Below are 23,895 nucleotides of genomic sequence, written 5' to 3' on the forward strand. Positions count from 1 at the left end.
TCTATTATAATTTTCTTAAAAAAATATTTTTTATGAAAAATGGACTTGGGTGATTTCATATGTGACTGACATTAGATTTGATTCTACATTTATCTCGCTGTAGTAAAAAATGTGCTCTTAAAACTTTATGAAATATGATTTATTTAACAAAAGACAAATGTGACTGACACTACATGCAAAAGAAAATCGCATTCGAGAGTGTTTTTAAACTTAGAAAATCTTTCTTTATGCAGGATTTATGGTTTTAAATTGTAACTGGGGACAAATTACAGTGGAAAACGCTAAAATAAAAACCTTGGAATTTAAGAATCAAATTTATTAGAAAAACAAGTGAAAACAAACAATTGACTGAGTTAATTGTTGAAATACCATGCATAGTCAGTGTTGATTTCATTACACATACAAACATGTGACACATACATAACTGTTAATCAAGTATAGTACATATTATGAAAACTTCCGCCTAATTGACGCCCTCGCGGGTAAACAGTGATGTTTACGAAAAAATGTTTCAAACAAAAGTTGTTTAATTTTTGATAAGAAACATTTTTTATATTTAAACTTTTGTTCTATCTCTAACGGTTTACAAGATGGGTCCTACGGACCCAAGACCCAATTGACCTACGATGCTCATTTACGAACTTGACCTCACTTTTTACGTCCTGAGTACGCTGTAAAAATTTCAGCTCGATATCTTTTTTCGTTTTTGAGTTATCGTGTCCACAGACGAACGGACGGACAACCGGAAATGGACTAATTAGGTGATTTTATGAACACCTATGACAAAATTTTTTTCCTAGCATCATTATTTTTAGACTTTACAAACTTGGGACTAAACTTAATATACTATGTATATTTTATATATACATGGTATAATAAATCGAGGCCGAAACTACAGAACAAAACGTGACTGACCCTACCGTCACTTTAGATTGCAATATAGTTGTATTTTGAGTTTTATTTTAAAAGAAACCTTAGAAATTAATATTACAGGACGGACACAAGCTAGGAACAATATTTTTTTTCCAAATGTATTAGATTTTGACAGGCATATGAATTTTTTCCAATTTGAATCAATTTTTTGAAGCACGTATCTCATAGCTGATGAATTTTAATGAAATTCATTACTATATTTTAAAAAATAAAACAAGTTTTCCATGTGTACGCGCAATTTTTAATTTTCCGCTTTAGTAACAAATATATTTAAAAAAAAAAACTCATTTGCGTAGATCAATTGTGTAATTTTCTAAAAATAGATTTTCATTGATTTGTCTGCTATATGAAATTTCTTTAAATAAAACAAATTGTTGACTCATAATTATTATTGTTTAAATTAATTTATTTTAATTTTTTTTTCCAGTTGGTGATCAGCGCATCAAGCGTCATTTTTAATTAAGGACTATTTTAGCAACGTAAGTACAATATTATTATTTATTTAATTAAGAAGGAGTATTAATAATGTCCATTTATCACTCCCCAAAATAAGACGAATCATTTTGAAATGATTCTGGCTTTTGAATGTTTTTAAATGAACAATATTAAAAAGTATCTATGTTTTAAGAGGGGGCGAAAATTAAACGATATTTATCGATACTCATCCTTTATAAAAAAAAATTTAATAGAAAACAATAATTAAGAGCTACGAATTTTTCACATTTCTAATAAAAAGGTGTGGATTTTTTGTCTAAATTTTTCAATCTTAAAAAAATTAATTTGTTATCTAAATTAATTTCAAGAAAAATAAATTTTTGAACTACAGAAAGTTTTGAGCTCGAAAAGAATCTATGATGATTATCTCTCAACTAGGAAACTATTTCTTTCATTTATCGGAAATTATTTTCCATAGCAATGCGGGTTCGTATCCCCAGTCAAAAATAATCAACATATATATTTTAATTTGATTTATAACCCAAAATATTTTTTTTGAAATATTTAATATTGCCGAAAATAAGCTTTTTGGGTGGTGGTAGACTGTTTTTTGATTGAAATCTAACCGAATTATTATCTTGAATTGTAGATATATCTAAAATCGCAAAATTTTATATTCAAAGTGAATATACCGACCGGAAATTCAATAGTAAATGCAGTTATATATTCTTAGAAAATTTTTCTTGTTCTAATCATAATTAAAACCGCTATATATTTTGTTTCAATATTAGAAAAAAAAAATGATTTGTATTATGTACTGAATGATTCATTTCAGTTAGATAAAACTATATTTTGAGAATGAGTTAAATTTTATTACTAAAAAGCAAATTTTCTTACGATTCTTCAATGTGTTCTTACTCCATACCTTTCGAATTTCTTTTGAGTAGGGGTACTACGTCTTTTATATGGGATTTTCGAGTTATCTTCCTCTTCGAACATATTTTCGAAATTAGCCTCATTTTAAAGCTTAACTTTATAAGTTATCTTGTATTTTATGATGCCTCCAGGATGATGAAGTATATAAGACTTACTCCGTGAAAGGCTTTGTTAAATGCATGATTTGGTTCAGGATGATGAAAATTTTCGACCTTTCCAATTAATGCTTCCGATTTGATTGCGTTTAGGTTTCGCCAGAAGAGATCTTTACCAAGTCTCTTTTCAGACGTACTTCGTAGAATCATTCCTACAAAGAATCAAAAATGCTATTTTTACTTATGTACTCGATTTTTCTACAGGAATTAATTTTGTGTGTAAAAAAATAAAGCAGCACAAAAGCAAAGAGTGTTCTTTCATGGATTCACATCTTTGAGTTGGCAATAAAACCAGTTTCATTGATATTAAAAATATATTAATTAATTTTAAAAAAACCATCCTATGAATAAACTAGAAGAAATCATCTTGTAGCTTTTACTTGGATTGATATAACCTTGAAATGTCAGATTTATCAAATATTTCATTAGATAACAATGATTATATAACTAAAAATATGTAACAATGTATTATTTTAATATTATAAAAACATCTTTAATCAATGCAGCATAAAGAATTTATATAATATTGGATAAAGTTTGTTTCTACGCAGCTTCTTAAAAGTGGGTCCGTAGTAAAATATATCTTCCTGTAAAATTCTTTTTAAATTTATATTATTCCAAAAGCGTGATATTAGACGTTGGTACTTATAGTTTCTTCCATCGCGAAAATATCTACAAATGTGTATACAAGATATAACATATGTTGGGTAAGAAAACTACAAGATACTAAATACATTGGAGATTTTCTGTGAAAAATTTAACTCTTGCGGATTTGGTTATAAAATAATGATGCGCTTAGAGATTTTCTCATTCAAAGATAATATTAACAGCTCTCTGGAGAGATAAATCATCTTGTACATTACGCAGACATTTTATTAAAATTTGTTTAATGGATCATAGTCTAAAAATGTCCATATATGTTCACACATAATTTTAAAATATAATATTTTTATGGTGGTATTTTGTGGTCAAGTCTTACTCCATCAGATATTGATTGAATAATATATTAACAATATACCGTATGTCCAAAAATTCTTGGCTAAATGCAGATAGCCGTATTGTACTCATTTAACTAATCAAAAAAATTATAAAAAATTTGATCCAAAAGGATTCCCTTCAGAGTTCTTGAAGTAAGGCTGTTCTATACACATTTTTGATTGGGGTGAAATCATTCTTTGATTCGTGTGAAACTTCATAATTTTTTTTATAAAGAAAAGCGGTTTTCCAGATAGGAAAAGTTAAAGTTACGATTTAATTTCAAGCAATTCGATTCTACCCTTTACTCTATCAATTTGAAGTTTGGATATATTATAGCAATTTATATTCATCCTGCCCTGGGCACTTTTATTCTATCGAAAATCCTGTTAATTTTCCCAATACTATCGGGTTAAATAATTAATTTACAGAATAAAACGATAAACTCTCTTAATCGTCATTTTTGCTGCTTTTACTTGAGACCGCACTGTAGGCAAAAGGAATTGGTATAATACAAATATCGTCACAAATTTAGGAGAATTTTCTACTGAATTTATTGCCCCCTTCTGCATATATTGCTAAAATTTTGAATGTTAAGAGACTTATTTGAAACATTGTTAGATGTTTATATGTAATTATTTTTATTCTGTCTGCAATTTGAATATGATAAGTACTGCAGTTTTTGTTACACCCTGTATATTTACATGTATTTAAGTAGTGTAAACTTCACACAATTTATGTAAAAATCTGATTCATCAGTCAAAATCGGAGTCAATGGAGAAATGATTCACCATGATATGGATTTCATTAATAATAACGTATGGCGCGCGCGGCAAGACGACGCTATCAATCGTAAAAAAAAAACATACACACTCACACACGAAGTCGGCATTTATTCCTATTATCGGTGGTAATAAAAACGGTGATTAAACATGAGATATCAAAATAGATAAAACGTTTAAAAAACCGCAGAAAAAAAATGTAAAAATGTATAACATAAGTTTTTACCAATAAAAAATCGTTAAAAATATGTTTAGCTTAGTCATATTATGTAAATTAAAAGTAATTCCTGGATAAAACCTACACAAGGTGCAGCAAAAGAGTCCGAAAAGAAATTTATTTTCGGAATTTAGACCGGTAATGGAAGAAACGAATTTGGAAGACCCTTGGAGGTATTATTAGAAGAAGAGATGCAATTACGTTCACTAAAACAGCCTCTCCTTCTTTATATTACCTTCATGGAAAGACTAAAGTGCTTTAAGATTAATAATAATTTTTTTTTACGGTATAGAAGTGCTATAAGAAATAGCATATTTTAAAAATTACAAACATGTTATTTAACTTTTCCCAGCGCTACCACAATCATATCATTCACCCAGTCCATTTAATAATTAGGATAAAACAGTTTATTTTCCACAAGTAAGGAAGATGTCATTTAAATCAGTCTTGAAATAAAGATCGCATTCAAATCGGGCTAACCGTTTAGAAGATGTTAGGTACTGGGGAACAGTAAAATTAACACACTTCTCAAAAGCGTGTATTCTTGGCATCGCGAAAGTAATATAATATTTTTTAAATTGATATAAGAGTTTTGCAACGATACAAAGTATCGTTGGTTATAGGTTTGCCAGATATTATGTGGCATAGTTTTGTAATTTTAATTTTCCAGACTGAAATTTAGGTTTTTTATTGGGTATATTTTATGGAGGCCATACATTTACAATGCCGTATTGCCAATGTTTTAGAAAAATAAAATTTGCATCTTGAATTGATAATAAATCAAAGATTCCAACAGGAGGGGTTCTAAAGAAGCTGGAATTGAACCACGTAATCTACACTCTTATAGGAGCAAAATTAGAAAAATATAACTGCTTACATGTGACATTACATTTTTATATTAGTTTTTTTAATAATATTTTTGTTATACTATGTGTGTTTGTACCACCTAGGCATATACATATCTGTAGTATGACAGAATACATCCGTTTAGTAATGCATCTAAGCGAGAGGTATTATATGTATGTGTTGTAAGACTGCAGATACGATAACACAGATCTTCTGTTGTATGCATGCAGAGAGTTGGAGTTTTGATGAACTTACTAGTTATCTGTAACTAAAAAACTCCCACTCTCCTAAAGTCTTCCAACTAATGTTCAATACATGTATATAATACCTCTCGCTTAGATGCATTACTAAACGGATGTATTCTGTCATACTACAGATATGTATATGCCTAGATGGTACAAACACACATGGTATAGTCCCTTCTTACGAGCTGCTGGTTTTAGATTACTTTCCATTATCATTCGTTGAGGTAGTAAAACATGCTTATTTATGAGATTCAGCTTCTATTTCAAAGATTATCGAATATAAACATTGTTTTAATTCTTATTTTTCTTCGAATATACATTTTCTTGCCACACAAAAATGAACTCTCAATGACAGAACCTATAAAAAATTTTTTATTTATTTATTTATTAACACACTTTTCTGGCAACAAAATGTCAAATGTCAAAAATTTCTATTAGATATGGATCAAAATTTTACACAAACAATCAAATTTTCTTTTATTTTTAATAAATTTATTTTTATAAAATTTGAAACGTTGCCACTAGAATATATTATTATTAATATATTTTATATACACAAAATTTTTAGAAGAGATTTGTCCGAAACCAAAAAACTAAAACAAATAACTTAGAATTAATACTAATATATTGTAGAAAAGTTAAAACTAACAAGCGCGAATATTGTGGGAAACTCGAAAACCAACAACTCAAGGAAATACTAGAAAAAAAATTATTTAAAAAACAAAAAACAAAAATATTATAATATTAATAACAATTTTTATAATTTTATAATTTTAATATTAAGGTTTTTACGATTTATCATTTTCTGGTTGGGAAATGTCAAAAAATTTTCACTAAATTTATGGTTTTAAAATATAAACAATATTTAAGTGAACGCGAAGCGGAATTTATTTTAACAGTATGAAATTATTTATTTGTTAAGGTTTTTTTTGTAAATTTTTTAAAAATTGTGTTTGTTTTTCAATCATGTTTTTCATAAAATTTTTACCATTTTCTTGTGTCCTTTGTCGAATCGTACAAAATTTATACATATAATATGTATTGTAGTTTTAAATAATTTTGTGTTGTCTCGCGTCCTTGTGTTGTTTCTCGTGTATTGTGTTTTTGTACAATAAAAATTTCATTTGTGTTCCCGTTTTTTTTGAAATGTGTTGTTTTTGCCACATAAAAATATGACTTATGTTCATGATAAAGCCATCGTTCGTAAAAGGTAAATGAAATATTATTAGTTTTACTTACATTTTTAATTAATTAATTTAAATATTTAATTTAATTATGGTTTTAATTTCATTTTTACTACTTGTTCAATGATTATTTTAACGTCCTTACGTTATTTACTAACAAGAACAAACGGTTACTATTAAGCCTACTTAGCAAATTTACAGCACTTAAGGTTTTATACATAGATATTTATTATCTCGACTTAGATTGCTAGACTTAAGTCGCAGATTTTTTAAGATATTATACTTCAGTACTTATCGAAATAAACTCGCTTCGCCTGTTTTTGAATATGACGTCATTATAAATTCAATATGGCCAAACATGATATCAAATCAGGGTTTGCTGAGAAAAAACGGTGACATATCCAAAAGTTTGAGGCGTTTTAAATCATCTTTGATATCCCCGATTACTCATTGAATTGCCGAAAAAGTGCTTTATTATATGCAATCGCATAATTTGTGCCTGAAACGATGACAAGAATAAATTGATTTCTGCCAGAGTTATTCATATGAGGCTACCAAACATTCTCAAAGTATCTCTTAGTTTTGGACACTTTCGGTTGCTCAAATTCAATTACTCAAAACTGTAGGAATGTTAGGTAACTACATCTGAAGCCCGTTCATTTCCGTCATCGTTTCTGGCATAAATTATTCGGCACCTCTTGAACGGCACATTGGCATGACATAGAAAATTGCGAAAACGGGACATTGACGAGATTTGTGCCCATTGAGACATTCGTTCGGAATGACAAGAAGAATATTATACCAAATTTGATAGAAAGCCAGTTTCCTACACAGTGATTCGAGTACCCTTCAAATCTAAAGAGTTTCAAAATAATGCAAGTTTATAATACTTTCGTGCGGTGATTGACCAGAACAACTTAAGTAGGTACCGGTAGAGTCTCTCAGTAACAAATAATTGAAATTGATTGAGCATGTCTCACATGATATATTGAATGAGACATTAATTATGATTGGTTAATAAAAAAAAAAAAAAAAAAAAAAAAAAAAAACAGAGTGAAGAACAATGACTTTATTTAGTTTTATAAAAAAGGAATTCATAACATTTCCCGAAAAGTCTGTTGAACGGATCAATCAAGTTGAATGAATGCAGTTTTTGAAGTTTGATTGAGCTCACGTCCAGTAATAATCATAAATGCAATTTAACTATTGTATACAATTCACATGTTTGCTTCTGCATACTTGCATACAATAATCATACAAAAGTTGTGTATGAGATGATTATTTAAGTTTAATATTATTTTATACAAGGTGTTTTCTATAAAGGACAACACTCAAAATTTTATAGGAAATGACAACCGCAGATAAATCTGAATTTTTTGATATGTTGTAGTTAGAAGTTTTCTGAATAACTGTCTCAATAGGTACACGGTATGAAATGTATGACGTTTACTTCAATGCTGGATGATATAGAGACACAGGAGACACAGATACTATAGTACCTATGTTAGCATAAGTAATTGTACAGTATTGAATAGGATTATCCACCAGAAGTATTGTGGATAACGCCAACCAGAATGGGTCTGACGCCCATGCTATTATTGTCTATATTATTTCACAATTTCTAATGCAAAAGTTTAATTCTTATTTCTAATTTGACATTATCTGAACCATTTACATGTAAACAATTAAAAATTAGTCATAACTTAGCCTACCTTATCGACAAAATTTTTCACTGGAAGCACTAGTGTCGATCAGATTCTGCCTACCATGACTACTCACAGAGTAAAAAGCAATATTTCATTCTTATTTCAATGTAGTTAGTGATGATATTTTATTATATAACTATGGAAATAATATTGTAAGACAATCAGAAAAACTGTTTTGTTTCGAAATTTGATTAAATTGACGTGAGTAGTTTTTGAGATATTATATAAAATTCTCGTACAAAAAGCTTCGTTTATTTCTTTATTTCGATGCGATTCTGCAGATATTTAGAATTATACTCATCTAATTGTCCAATTTATAATCTTGAAAACCAGCTGGCATATAATAGTTAGTACCGTTATGTTAGAAACTTCTCTGAGATATCGGTTTTTGTATACTATTTTAGGTAAGATCTCAGAAATTACATGCCCAATTGTTAAATGGATTCGATTTTTGAATTTTCTTGCTCAAAATTATTCTAGAAAATAATTTATATCAAAGTCATGGACAAAAAAATTTTCCGAGATTCTTTATTATCTTCTATAAATATATAGGAGACTTTCTATAGATATAGATAGTCACTCATCACGATATCTCTGGAACTATAAGACCTAGAGACTTGAAATTTGGCAGGAATATTCCTTTTGCCAAGTAGAGGTCAGCTAAGAACGGATTTTACGAAATTCCACCCACAAGGGGGGTTGCGGGGGTGTTCATGAATAAAAAATTCATATTTTTCAATTATGGCTTTTAATAGTTCAAAACTTGGTCAGAATGTTTTAAATTACATTTAGAAATTTTTTTAACCTTCGGAGGGTAGAAAGGTGTAGCGAGAAAGTGGGAAGGAAATATCGAATATTTACAAATATACCTAAGTGGGGTATCAAATAAAAGAGCATGACGTGTACATTACAAAACTGTTATCCAACGCAAGGAAATGTGGAGGGAGGGGTGCAAGTGGGGATGTTGCTCAGCAAAGCGGGTAGTTCTTAGCTAGTTCTTTATAAAATCGAGAAAAAAAATTTTTTATTTCTGAATTTGATAAGGTAATTTTAGCACAAAAAATACAAAAATCTACTTTGTTTATCGACCAAGTGAGTAATTTGTAGAAATATCGTCTAAAATTCTTGTACGAAAAGCTTTTACTTCGGAGAGATTCTGAATAAATCGCGAAAAAAACTCATTGAATCGTCAAATGAATTAGAATTTGGTTTTCTGAATCTTAATTACCCTAAATAATTGAAACATATGAAAACATGGTTTATCTTGAGAGTGAAAGTGGAGGTTCTCGCAATTGATTCGATTACCTTTCACTGAATCCAGGCAGATGAAAAAATCGATTTCTATTTTCCCATTTTTATCCTTTCTATGGAAAGGAAGTTTTTTTTTGAAGCATGCTGTATAATAAAATATTTTTCTACAGACATTCAACATTTTTCAATGTACACAAAACCACACCGATCATATAAAAGTTATTAAGTATTTTTGTCCTCTTAAATATAAAAATTACTTTATAGACAATGCAATGCATTGGTAGAGGTAAATATTTAATTATATCATTAACGGGTCCGAAACATCAACTACTGCACTGCGTTCTTAATAAGAACATTATGGCAAACTTAATAGTACAGTAGAACTTTGTTAACTTTTCAAAACATTATGCCAATATTCTTAAGGTTGATGAATTATCACTGTAAGTTAATCGGCTTTATGTGATTATTTAATTAATAAAAATAATAAATACTCGTCTTTTGACTCACCATCTTAGCGAATGAAAATTTGCAAAATTGTTTATCTTTTTTAATTAAGATATTTACAAAACCCTTCGTCAAACAATTTTTTTTAAAATTTTAATATAATGTAAGAGATTTAATTCATAAAAGTACGAATTTTTAACTTTTAAATCTGTAGAAGGTGGAAAAACATTAACGAAAATGTATGCGTTTATTCAACATTTGCTATTTACAAAATGTTAAAATGCCAATTTTTAAGGATTAATTACATGAAAACTCTTCTTCAGATTATCTATACATGGCCTGAATATTAACCTCTCTATCGATTAACCTAAAATGTAGGAAATTGCTACATTTTCTTAAAAAACAGATCTTTATTTCTAACTTTTCGATACAATTATTATGCCTTTCGTTTTACGCTATGTTTGGCAAATGGGAAAACCTTTATTCTGTTATTTTGCTATCAATCTGGTGAAAACTCATATTTTTTTTTTCATCTTTAACGAAGTTATACTGTATTGGATCAAATGACTTCTTTATATTAATTAATTTTTATTTCATAACAATTTGTTTGAGAACCAGATATGACTTAAAAAAAATTTGTATTAGTGACGTAATAAATAACTTTCGAAAAGTCATTATCGAATATGAATTCCAATTTTAATCTGACTTTGGACTTAAATCAAAATAAAATAGACTTATGTGCCATGTATCAAACGGGATTAATATTGGTGGAAGCGTTGGGAAACATGAAGCCGTAAATTTAAAAGTTAAAGCCTAAAAAATAATCATATTTTCAAATTTGTAAATTAATGCATGAAAATAAATTTGTCATCATTAATATTATATTATATAACTTTTAATATTATAGTATTTTTAAGTCTATTATTTATTTATTATATCAATTGTTTATCGCTTAATGTTTTATACTAAGCTTGAAAAAGATACAAAAAAATATTGAAACGTTGTGCAAATTAAATGAACGTTAATTTAAATATTCGCTAATTATCCCTGCGAAATCAATTCTCTTACAAATATTTTGGTTAATTAAGTAGAAAACTTTTACTATAGCAACAGTGACAAAAATTTCTCTGGTGTTACAAAAATAACGGTTTATAAAAATTATTCAAAACATTTTTGAACTTTTTAAAAAACACAAAAAAAATTGGTTTTATTTTCTACTAAAAAGTTTTTTGTGTACGTTTTGGATTCATAGAATAGACGGGTTCATTAATACTGATCATGTGTTTTTGTCTGACCGTGGTATTTATTTACTAGTATTTCGTAGAAATTTACCTAAAATTCGATTTATTTAACGTCAATTTCATCAATGAGATACAGATTTTGAACAGAAGTTGTCTTTTATACTTCATCTTTCTCAAATCTTTTCTTTCTATATTTCAATTCTGAAAACTGTTGCAATAAAAACTATACCTGTAGTAAAATCGTCGAAGATTTTCATTTTTTATTTTATCAGAGCTGGACTATTTCACTATAACCATATTTGCTTTTTTTTCTATAATAATTTTCTTCCCAATCATCACAAAAATCAATAGGATTTGATTAATTCTTGTATGCCCAACCAATACAGGATTTGTATTATAGCTAAAAGAACAATCTCGCCTACAATATCTAGGATAGGCGTAAGGTTTGGGGCTACGAATTTCGTGTGTAATGATAAATTCATTGCAGCTATTACATTCTCGAATATTTTTGCCCAGCTCTAATAATTAAATACACATAATAAAGGTATAAAATAAGTCAAGAAATAAATGATACAAATGGAATTTCGACAATGTCTCTCTTCCATATAATACACTGCACATAATTAGACCAGTCTGGGGTTCTCTCTCAGTGTTCATTTAGACCACATGGGACGACAAATGACTTTGGGCATCGTGCATCATGCATTTTCTAATATATACAGGGAGTATCAGAAATAAGAGTCAATAAATTAGGGGAATATAGGGGAAACATGTGTCCCGAAATGGTCCTCTTCAGAGGTGTAAGTGTTTGGGTCAAATTTCTGCCGATGGTGTTGGATTTATGAAAAACTGTTACGAAGAAGTTGTGGATATTCCATAAATCATATTGCCCGATCAAGAGGGGAAGTTAATTAGTTCATAAGTTATGCTGAGCTACGCCAGGGAAGGATCTTTCGGAGGGGAGGGGTCATAGTTGTCTGAAAAACGTTTTTGTTATTTGACGTTTTTCTCCACCAAAAAATTTTAAATGCCATAAGTTCTTATTGAAAATTACTAACAACTTTTATGGGAAACATATTTTGCGAAAACCCAACAGTTTCGGCAGAAATTCAACACGGTATAAAAAGTTCCTAACGCCTGGAGCTCCAAAGTGGAACGTTTCCAGGCCCATATACTTTATTCTAAAATTCTTGTTTCATTATACCATAACGCCCCGTTTATTCTGATATACCCGGTATATATTATGACTTGTTTTCAGTGAGTTTTATTCAATTTTTTTTTTATTGACAGAGAGATTAACTTGTTTGCTATATAAATCTCATGGGAGGTACAATTTAGTGTCTTTTTTTTGTACAATCGGCATTTTATTATAAGTTAATTGGTAACACGGCATATGTTGTCGGCATTTTTTGAAATGTAGCAGTTTTTAAACTAGACGATAATCATGCATAAATTTTCATAAATCCTCTTAAATAAAATAATTAAATGCGATTTATAATTGAATCGTTCGAATGATTTGGAAGTGATAATGTACTTTACATATTTAGCATATAGGTAGCAATAGCTACGAATTGAACGTTTTTAATCATTCAATTTTCGTTTCATTAGAGATTCTTTCAATAATATTGTTCTAAAAGCGTAGAATTAAATTTGTATTTGTTGTGCAAAGCTCAAAGACGGGATAGGATACTGATATGGATGTTGTACATTCTATCATCAATTGTTAAAGTTCGTTCTAATTTCTGGCCGAGAAATTGACTGAGTTAATTGTTGAAATACCATGTACAATGCTGATTACTCACACATTACTGATCACATTACGCATACATACATGTCACACATACATAACTGATATTCCCATATAATACATACTATACAATTAGCGCCCTCATGGGTAAACAGTGATGTTTACGAAAAAATGTTTCAAACAAAAGTTTTTCAGTTAAACTTTTGTTCTATCTCTAACAGTTTACAAAATTGGTCCTACGGACCCAAGGCCCAGTTGACCTTTGGTGCTCATTTACGAAGTCGACCTTACTTTTTATTTCTTGAGCACGCTGTAAAAATTTCAGCTTGATATCCCTTTTCGGTTTTGAGTTATCGTGTTGAAAGACAGAGAGCTAGACAGCCAGACGGACAGACGGACAGACATCCGAAAATCAATAAGGTGATTTTATGAACATCTAAACCAAAATTTTGTTCGTAACATCAATATTTTTAGGCCTTACAAACTTGAGACTCAATTATAAATGTAAAATTATAAATATGTATATAAAAAAAGAAAAAAAGAAAAACGAAAACAATGGTATAAAAATAGTTTAGAAAACTCGAAGAATAAAAACATTATTATTAAGAAACAAAATAAATGTGCCCTTAATACAAAAACAATTAATACAAAAATAACCTAAAGAAAATTTTATTGCGTTGGTTGTGTGTTTGTAAAATAAGAATATGATGTCTTGGCTATTAATTATTATTATAAACAAAAAATATTTTTATGACGTCAAATGAAAATGTACTTATACTTACTTACAAATTATTCTTGAAGACTATTCTGAAGATTATTCAGATGACTGTAATTCGAGTGGATCTGTTATCTTGTGTTTTAACTTTGGTTCATCTAACTTGTCATAAACATATTACAATGTATACCGATATTATTGAAAGTTGAGTCGTATCGACTGTGGTGGTTAAGATATTTCTTAAGACATTGGCTGTTAGGTTATATTCTTGGACTTCTGTAACTAATATACGAGTGAAACAGTGGCAACCTAACCATTGACAACCAAAAATACAAGTAAGACAGAGAGACAATGTTTTTTTTTTTACCTATCTCATTACCATTAGAGAAACTGAGATAGGTAGAAGAGTCGCATATCCGTCTCGCTTTCTCTTAAATGAGCAATGCGGACTTGGATAAAGAGACACACAATAAAGTTATAACAATGGTGACTTCGAAAATAACTCGCCCATGCCTGGTATAAAAAGATATAGGGATTATAATAATAATTTATGCAATCAGAAAGTCGTTAGTCTGGCTCTTAAAGACCAGTATACCACAATAAAAGTGGATTTTTCCAAAAGAGACAAGAATTTAATGTTATATTTTTGCGTCAAGCGTTGAACATAATCCTTTAAAATATATATAAAAAAAAAAAAAAAAACTAAGATAATTCGACCTACAATATTTTAAAAAGCTTCCTGTAATTATATTTCTTGAAATAAATAAATTGAAACATTATTAATGAGAAATTGACATATTGTCAGTATAACCTGTTTAATACAAGACGTTGGCAGTTGTTCTATATGAAGCTTGTTAAAAAATCAACGAGAATTCTTATCACTTAGATACTCGATTTTATTAAGACTATGTTATAAAATATAATCAAAAAACTAAAAAACTATAACAACTCGTATGAGTGTTACCTTTCGGAGCCAGATCACTAGCTTTTTGAATTAGTAAATTATTGTTTATACAATTATAATAAAAGAACTTTGATTATAATTTTTCTCAAAGAAAATAATTGCAAATTTTGTATATATACATAGGAATTATAAGTATATTCCTGTTGGATATGAATTTTATAATAAGACATCCGATATAGGATCTTGGACATTCATGCCAATTTAAATTGTCAGCAACAGATATCTTAATTTAAACGTAGTAGGTATAAGAAAATTGGGGTCGTTGAACAATTATTAGGTTATATTGCATTATTATGTAAAAACAATAAATATTATGTGCAATTTTAATTACTACCTACTAAAGCTGAGCTTATATTACCGAATTATGGCACACTAGCTGTAAACTATCGCTTTACTGGGCAATGTCAGCTTACAGACGTTAAAATTAAAGCGTATACAAAGCGGCTTAAGAGAGAAAGTATAAAAAAGTTTTTGGAAATTGTTCCTCAAAAGTTCTAATAGTATTAGCCTAAGTAGTAGTTAGTAAGAGTCCTAATCTTATATAGTATTTGCTTACATCTGTGAACATTGTGAGTATTCTTAAGAAGGAATTCGCTGGGTATATTCATTCCACTTCTGTGATTTTTTTAAAGTACATTTCGTAACAAAGCTATTTATTTATTTTATGACGAGTACATCAATTGAAAACATTTCTTATCCACAATAATAAATTTCGCTGTTGCATCAATTCTATTTTTAGTGCTAAGCTTTTTACGATAATGATGACAAATACTAAGATTACTAATTATGAAAATTCTTCACACCGTTTGATAATTACTATTGAGCTAGTTTTTCTCGGAAAATTCTCAATTTTGTGTTTCAAATGTTTTGCTCATTGAAATGTCATATTAATAGACATATTCATGTAAAAAAATTATTGATTTAAGGTATTTTGATACAAAAAAATTAAAATGATCCAAAAAGTTTGAAATTTTATTTATTCATTAATCATCATTTTATACTTTTTTCGAGAAAAATTCATAGCGATTCTTTGAACGGTTTAGGAGACATTACCTAAAAAAGGACACATTTCTCATAAACCAGTTCTTTGGTATGATTTTAAAGCTTAAAACTTGAAGAATATTGATTAAAATTTCTTATGTAAATGGTAAAACTTTTTTATGAGCATTTATTGACTAAAAAATCAACAATTTTAACGACTTCTTCGTATACCACCATGTAAAAAGGGCTGTTTTCGATTCGACTTGAAATTTATACAGAAGGCGTATTTAATATTCATTAATTGACACACAAATTTTCACACTTTGTTTTAGGTATCGAAACATCTTACTATATATAAAAAATGCAGGAGTCCCACAATTTTTGATTACATTCTGACCTTACTAAATACTGATCTTGATACACTCAAATAGGTCCTAGAATGAAACTATGTAGGTGTCCACACACACACACACACACACACACACACACACACATTTAAATATCAATGAAAGGGCGCCTGAGATGAAACCATGCGAGATTCCTTCGTGTAATCTATATCCCTATTTCAATGAATGCGTGAACGAGCCCCATTATTACTAATTTATTATTAAAATATGATTTATTTTTATTGATGATACAAAATAAATAAATTACAGTTCTTATTTCTATTTATTTACATTTTACAAATCTTGATATTTACAAAATAAAAAATTCAATTGCAATGTAATTAATAAACTGAGGCTGTTATTTTTAAACTTTGATCGATTAATTATTAATATCAATCATTACGGGGAATCCATTACCGATGGGCGTGTGGTGGAGGTAGGTGAGTAAAGTATCTCTTATTAATTGAAATGTCTTTGATTTTTATAAAATGTTATTATTTACATACAATTTTGTTTTAAATCCGGGGATGATGCCATCAAGTGACGTTTTTTTAATTACGTATTTTAAAACATGCCTTTTTCTCAAGAATTTGATCCAATTGAAATATTGATCAAGCTGCCAAGCTGCTTTTTAAGTCGCAGTCTGGTAGATTCAGTGTTGTAACAAGTTTTACTTTTTATAAATCTTGCCTTAACTCAAGAATTCGATAAAAAGAAATATTACTAAAGTCTCCAGGTTACTTTTCTCAGTCGAAAGGGGATACCAAAGTTTTATATGTCTTAATTTTGTAAAATTTGTCCAAAAATGGTTATAAGTAATTTTAATTAATAATTTAGAAATTTTAACTACTTGTTTTGGGTTTTTGAGTCCATTTAAGGATGTATGAGCATGGTAGTGGGGGCACAAATTTAAAAATAGATATTTTCAATTTTGATGATAAATTTATATTATTACTTGACGATATAAGACGAAAAGTAATAATAAAACTTTTCGATATCTGGCTTAATTTTCAAAATATTGAAAATTGAAAATTTTGTTTAATTATTTAGCTTTCGATATTTTGAAAACCAAGACACATATCGAAAAATTTTATTCTTATTTTTCGTCTACATTCATGAAGTTATAACAAAATTCATCATCAAAGTTGAAAATAAGATAAAAATAATTTCAACCCTTAATCTACCCTGCTCTTACATCCCTTATATGGACGGTGACACTTAGTTTTTTTCTTTTCTAATTCATTGCTAATATGTTTACTTTCTATTAAAAAGTTTTTTTTAAAATTTGTTTTCATTCATTCCAAATGAAAATTATCAAAAACTTCCAAAATATGTCGTTTTTTGAGATTCCTTCATAAGAGCCAATGTATTTTAAATCGATTTTAATGACTTTTTTCTTAAAAATTTGCACGGATACCTAAGCTGAAATTTTAACCACATATTCTTTGAGTAAAAGACTACCTACAAACAAATTTTGAGCCTTTAAATCAAACATTGTTGTCATGCTCATACATCCTTAATAAAAAGCTTCAGTCAGAAAAGAAGTTAGCAAATTCTGTAAATTTATAAATAACGACATCATCTGTGATTACTCTTCTGGTTAAAGACTTTTGTATCACAATCGTAATCTGAATTTGCACTGCCAAGCGAAGCTACGCATTACATATGTCTAGTAATATTCATTGCACAAATTACCATAAACAAGTCTTATAAAATTTAATAAAATTTTTTATGATATCTCAAACACAAGTTGCTTAATTTAATTTTTACCATAAGTTATTGATGAGGCTATTATAGCCTATAGATAATATGACCGACGATTTGACCTTTCAAGATTGTTTTAAAGGTTAATTGACAGGGATTCCCCAATTTTTTAATAGCAAATTTGGTTTAATTCGTAAAATATACAAAATTTTTAGCTTAAACATTTTTTGCTGAGATTTTAAATTTTTGAAGTTTTAAAATAAATAAAACAAGTAAATAAAATTATGAGCTTAAGTATTCATGACTATAACTCTTCCATAAGACAGATGATTTTTGTCAGAAAAAGATGCGGGATTTGGTGTTGTTAACAATATAGACACTCTCCGTTTTTTTTCATGTCTACGATTTTGGACGTGCGAAGTAATGGCAATTGTTTGTGCATTGAACGCCATCAAGTATGCGTTCAATGCACAAACACGTTAAATCAATCGTCGATGAAATCGACGTTCATCATTTTTCACGTTCGTGTGCTTGTTGATTTTACCTTGAACAATGAAAATTATCTTCATTTAAAAATCATTTAAAGTATTTAATTTCTAGGTTATCGCATGACTGATAAAATATTAAGGGTTATTAACATTGATTTAATACAGTGATGGGAAAAAGTTCAGCAACCCTTAAATTAGCATTTAATAGTTCAATAGAACTATAATACTTACGGATTTTAACGATAACATGAGGAGGCAAAGGGAAGTTTTTTTTCTGAACAAAAGTAGTCGGTTTCTGTAATTTTTTGTTAAGCCTCCTTCACACTCGCGAAGTAACAGGCAGTCGGGCGAGGAACGTAAATGCGGGGGTGATCTCTGTGGTCCTCGACTCTCCTTGTCCGACTTCGCTACAAAGGTGGTTTTTTGTATCCGAGTCGAAGGCAACACATCCACGCGAATACAGGCGAGTATCATCTTCAAATTACCTTTGATTATTTGTGTAATTCAGTTCATTTTTGTTATAAAGTACAGAGAGCTACCGTTGCAGCTGCTGCCACTTCGATGCCAGCCATAACAATCATGGTGAGTTTCACTTCGGCTAATTTTGGCGAGTATTTTTGACGAGGATACTCCACTAGATTGTGGATGGGGAGGAGGTTAAATCACGCCCAAAAAAGCACATTCATCAGAAGGAATTTAGAGTGTATAAATAACAATGATTTCTGGAACCTTTTAAAAGTAACTTAAGTATTTCCGAACTTTTGCCCATCACTGTATGTTAGTAAATCGGAGAAAGTACATTTTGTAATACTAAAAACTTTTTATAATTTCTTGAAAATCAATATTGACTGGAATTCCTCATATTTTACTTCGACTTACACCGACCGCATCATATGGGTAATTGGTGATGAAATTGAAATGAATGAAACGATATATTTTATAATCACGCAAATTTCAATTTCAATTCATAGAAATTTTTCCGTATATTGTGTATGTTTAAATAATTACAGTGTGTAACAGGGTTAAAGTCTAATATTTTTTTCATTGTTTAACATTAAACATCCTTACAAAAGATTGTATCGTGATTTTTATCAATTAATTCTATCAGGCATTTATTCAATTGACTTTTATTCGTTAATCGAAGATATTGTATATCAATTGACTGGCTACGATAGACTTTATAGTGGAGGGATTGGGAAATTGAAGTATTTTCCGAGCATGGAAACTAATAGGTCAGTCCGTACCCTGAATAGTGGCTTCGGCTCTGATCTAGACGTCGCTTAGCGTTTGAATTCCTACAAAAAAAAAAAAACGTTTCTAGCCTGGGAAGCATTCAAAAAATACACGTGACCCGATCAAGAGCAGTTAGGGGATTAGCTAAGCTGAAAAATAATTTTCTATTTAAGTTGCGGTACATGGATATTTAATTTTAAACATTGGGTATTTTTTTATGAACGCGACACTGACGTCATACCAGTGTTTCAGAAAATACTAAATGTTTTCTGTTCTGTGTAATAAAAAATTACGTTCTATCCGGAGGGGGGATCATTGTAAAGGCTCAAAATTAAAAACGTAAGTCTAAAATATTTTCATACATTCATAATTTTGGGAACGTCCGTTATAGTCTGTTCGGTCTTTTGAATTTGTAAAAATCCCGACGCCATTTATTTGTCTTGTTTAATTTTTGCATTTTTTATCGATAATATAAACAACGTCAGGATCCAATTTGCAATAAAAAAAATCGTGAACACGTTATTTTTACGAGTGAATGTGATTAGGATTTCTCGGAGTAAACTAGAAATGATTTTTCAAGACCAAGGATTAGTCAAGTATGACAAGTTAATAAAGAATTGCTATATCAAGTCCTTGAAGACGTTGTAAATATAGCAAGTTGAAAATTGATCTTGACCTAATAAAATGAATATATTATTACTGGTATATAAATTTTGTTAAATAACAATCATCGTTCTTTCATAAGTCATTCATAAAATGATTTTTAATATTACTTACTTTTATTTTAATTGTTTATAGGAATTTGATGAAAATTTTTAGAATTTCATTTAATTATTTTAATATAATAGAATGATTTATAGGATTTCCTTTTTATATCAAAAATTAAATAACACACTATATTATGATTGTATTATCTAATTTATCACAATATGTAGATTAAAACAGTTAACAAATACTGAGTAAAATAACGAAAATTCATTGAAAATAAGTGTTGAGTAATTGTATGTTATTTATTTATTGATATATAACTAGGAATTTATGATTTGTCGAATGATTTTGATATAACGTTAAGTATTTTGTTGATTACAATAGCCGAATTTATACAAATTGATCGAGATTTTTACCCAGAACGTATCGAATACGATTTTTATTAAGCATACAGTACCCGCGTTCCGCTTGTTATAATTTTCTTTATAGGAAAATATGTGTCCTGCTTTTTACTAATGATAATAGATTTCTAAATTAATCTTAAGAAAATAAGCCTTGTAACATAACAAAGCATACCTTTGAAAACACTTCAATACATAGGATTTATATGTTAACAAGTGAAAACAAACAATTGACTGAGATAATTGTTGAAATACCATGTATAGACAGTATTGATTACTCTGTCACATTACACATACATAACTGATATTCCTATATAATACAAACTATACAATTTTTAAGCGTTACAAACTTGGGACTAAACTTAGTATACTTTGTTTATTACATATATACATGGTATAAAAACTTAAAAGTATAAATCTACAAAAAAACCGTAAAGGGTACTAAAAAAAAATTTATCTGCTTATAAAAGGCATTCATGCGAATGCGTATACGCGGTTGAAAGATGATCATAAGAAAGTGTGATTTTCGGGAACGTCTTTAAAATGGTTCTAACAATCTTTGAGTTGTGGGTAAAAATATTCAAAGTGAAATAATTCGGCCTATGGCCATCAACATTTATGTGAGTTTTTACGTATAAAATTGTCTATGTCAAGGATACTTTAATACTCACTAATGAAACATTACAATGCACAATTTATTTCTTAGTTTAATTATTAAAAAAAGTTTTTTTAGGTGGAATTATTTACTTTTATTGAATCACTAAAAATTTGTTTGTATTATGCATGCTATCATCTGGGTATTTTTTAGTTAATAGATGCTAATTTTATTCCAAACAATGAAATACAATTGTAAATCCACGTAGTCTTTTGAAAATTTATAACCAACAAAATCTCCGGTTTTTACAATAAATTCCCACCAACGTAAACACTTTTGAAAATAGGGAATATTTTGCTCTATCATATCCAAATTTTATCCAATTTTGATTAACCAAGCATGTAATCCTACTAAATTTGGGTCATAATTTTCAAATTTGAGATCAAAATTAACCTAGATCTAATTGGTTTCAAGAATGTGGAGTCCTGGTCCCGGAATTCAGCACATTAGAGATAACTATCGAAAAACTGACATCGCAGCTGAAAAGAATGACCCAAAATTAGTAAGTTTAAAAAAAAATTCCAATACGAACGGATCAAATTTGCCAGTGTTATCAAATAAATCGAATTTTTTAACTTTATGACGTCATAAAAATCCAAAAAAATTAATTTTGCTCTCTCACATCCAAATTTTATCCAATTTTAATAAACCAAGAATGTAATCCTACTAAATTTGGGCCATAATTTTCAAATTTATGATCAAAATTTACCTAGCTATAATAGGTTTCAAGAATGTGGAGTCCTGCTCCCGGAATAAAGCACATAAGTGATAGCTAGCGAAAAATTGACAACAAAACTGAAAAGAATGACCCAAAATTAGTGGGTTTCAAAAAAATTCCAATAATATCGGATCAAATTTGGCTGTGTTATCAAAAAAGTTGAATTTTTTAACTTTATGACTTTATTTATGTAAATTAATGAGCGCCTTTTACATAATTCTCTTCTAACTTTTTGTTTTACGTTTATAAAACATATCTTTTTTTTTTCAATGTTTACGATTTTTAAGATCAATTCTTAATAGATTGATTCATTGTAGTTGATTTTTAAGTAAATCAATTATCTGATAAGCCGATTATTTTGAAAGAATCACCCATTTCTAGACCCGATTATCGAAATTCTACTGTATTCAATGGAATATCGGAATGAAAGTGTTTTAAATAATAATTGTCATTTATCTACAAAGTCAGATTCACACACACACATACTAACTACACACATATTAATGAAAAGACCTTGTAAGGTCACTCGACCGATTATTATGTTATAAATGACTCAGTGCACAAATATACACAACAGCATAGCATACACAACATTTAAAACGATGATTATTCAATAAATGGAAGGTGTCAAATACCTGTAATATTATTATTTTTATTATTGTTGTATAATATGATTATTATTAATATATTTATTAACTTTCTTGGACTTTAATATTTAAAAAAAAAAAAGCGAGTTTATATATTTGGGGGTACTCATCATTATGATTGGATTATGGTTTATAATTAAACGATTATCTAATATTATTTAACTGGACTTTTTTTTAAAAGATTACTCACTGATTAGTGATAATGATAATGCAAAATTTTTGTAAATGACCTTGATATTTGATCAAAGATTGCATCATTCGATCTTTTTGGTAGTAAAATCAATAATCAGCATATTCATTTCGGTCATGGTTCGAAAATTGCGGTTTTTAAATTTTTTTTTTTAAAACTATTTTCATAATTTTGCATGTCCTAGTAATATAAATTATAATTACTAGACAGTTTTGTGGTTTGCTGCTGACACTGTGCCTGAAAGCGTTATTTATAAGTTCATAAATATTAATTTTAGATGGGCCAGTCATTTTAAGTCGAAGTCACGATTGTTATATCTTTATTGTGTGCCATAAACTTTATTGTGTGTCTCTTTATCCAAGTCCGCATTGCTCATAGAGGAGGAAGCAAGATGGGTATACGGCTCTTCTAAATATCTCAGTTTCTCTAATAGTAATGAGATAGGTAGAAAAAAAATGTTGTCTCCCTGTCTTACTCGTTGCCGACTTGTCTAACAATATTAAGCCACTTTTCCCATGCCTGTTGTAGGGTATAATTAAAAGTTAAGTTATTAGCAATTTATTGTTTATACGATTATTTAAAGAGGTATCGGTCAAAAAGTAAATAAATAAATCGTAATAGTCGTATAAGTCGTAAACGGTAAGTTGTACAAAAAAACATTAGGGTACAAAAAAAATTGGAAATTTAATTATATTTAATAAATACATCATTTCGGACATAGAGGCTAAACGACTGAAACGTTTTCTCGAAATGATGGCACTTCTGCCATTCAAATTTTTAAGGATTTTGCCATGCCATTCAAATTTTTAAGCATTTTCATTCAGTACGTTATACTGAATAAAAAAAAAAATAAAAGTACTCCTGTAATTTAGTGCATTATGGGACAAGAAGGAAGGGTTTCACTTATACCTGCACTTATATAGGATTGCCAAATGTTATGCAACTAAATTTTTTATTGGTAGAAACTCTACAAATAATAATGGAGTAATAACCTTTTAAAAATTTGTG

General features: G+C 28.8%; 1 protein-coding gene across 4 annotated transcripts in view; it reads left to right on the plus strand.

Moving 5' to 3' along the window:
- The window catches only part of LOC123298325, a 130,136-nt gene that overhangs the window by 38,349 nt on the left and 67,892 nt on the right, over positions 1 to 23,895 (plus strand). For 3 of the 4 annotated variants that reach the window (XM_044880296.1, XM_044880297.1, XM_044880298.1), the window contains one exon: positions 1,361 to 1,412. Coding sequence is in view for 1 of the 4 variants with exons in the window: in XM_044880295.1 (XP_044736230.1) it covers positions 6,704 to 6,734 (31 nt within the window). In the remaining 3 variants the exon portion in view is untranslated. Of the gene's footprint in view, positions 1 to 1,360; positions 1,413 to 6,677; positions 6,735 to 23,895 lie in introns of those variants that run through there. The other variant, XM_044880295.1, reaches the window with a different exon arrangement.

The sequence above is a fragment of the Chrysoperla carnea genome, chromosome 4, assembly GCF_905475395.1.
Source record: "Chrysoperla carnea chromosome 4, inChrCarn1.1, whole genome shotgun sequence".
NCBI lineage: Eukaryota > Metazoa > Arthropoda > Insecta > Neuroptera > Chrysopidae > Chrysoperla > Chrysoperla carnea.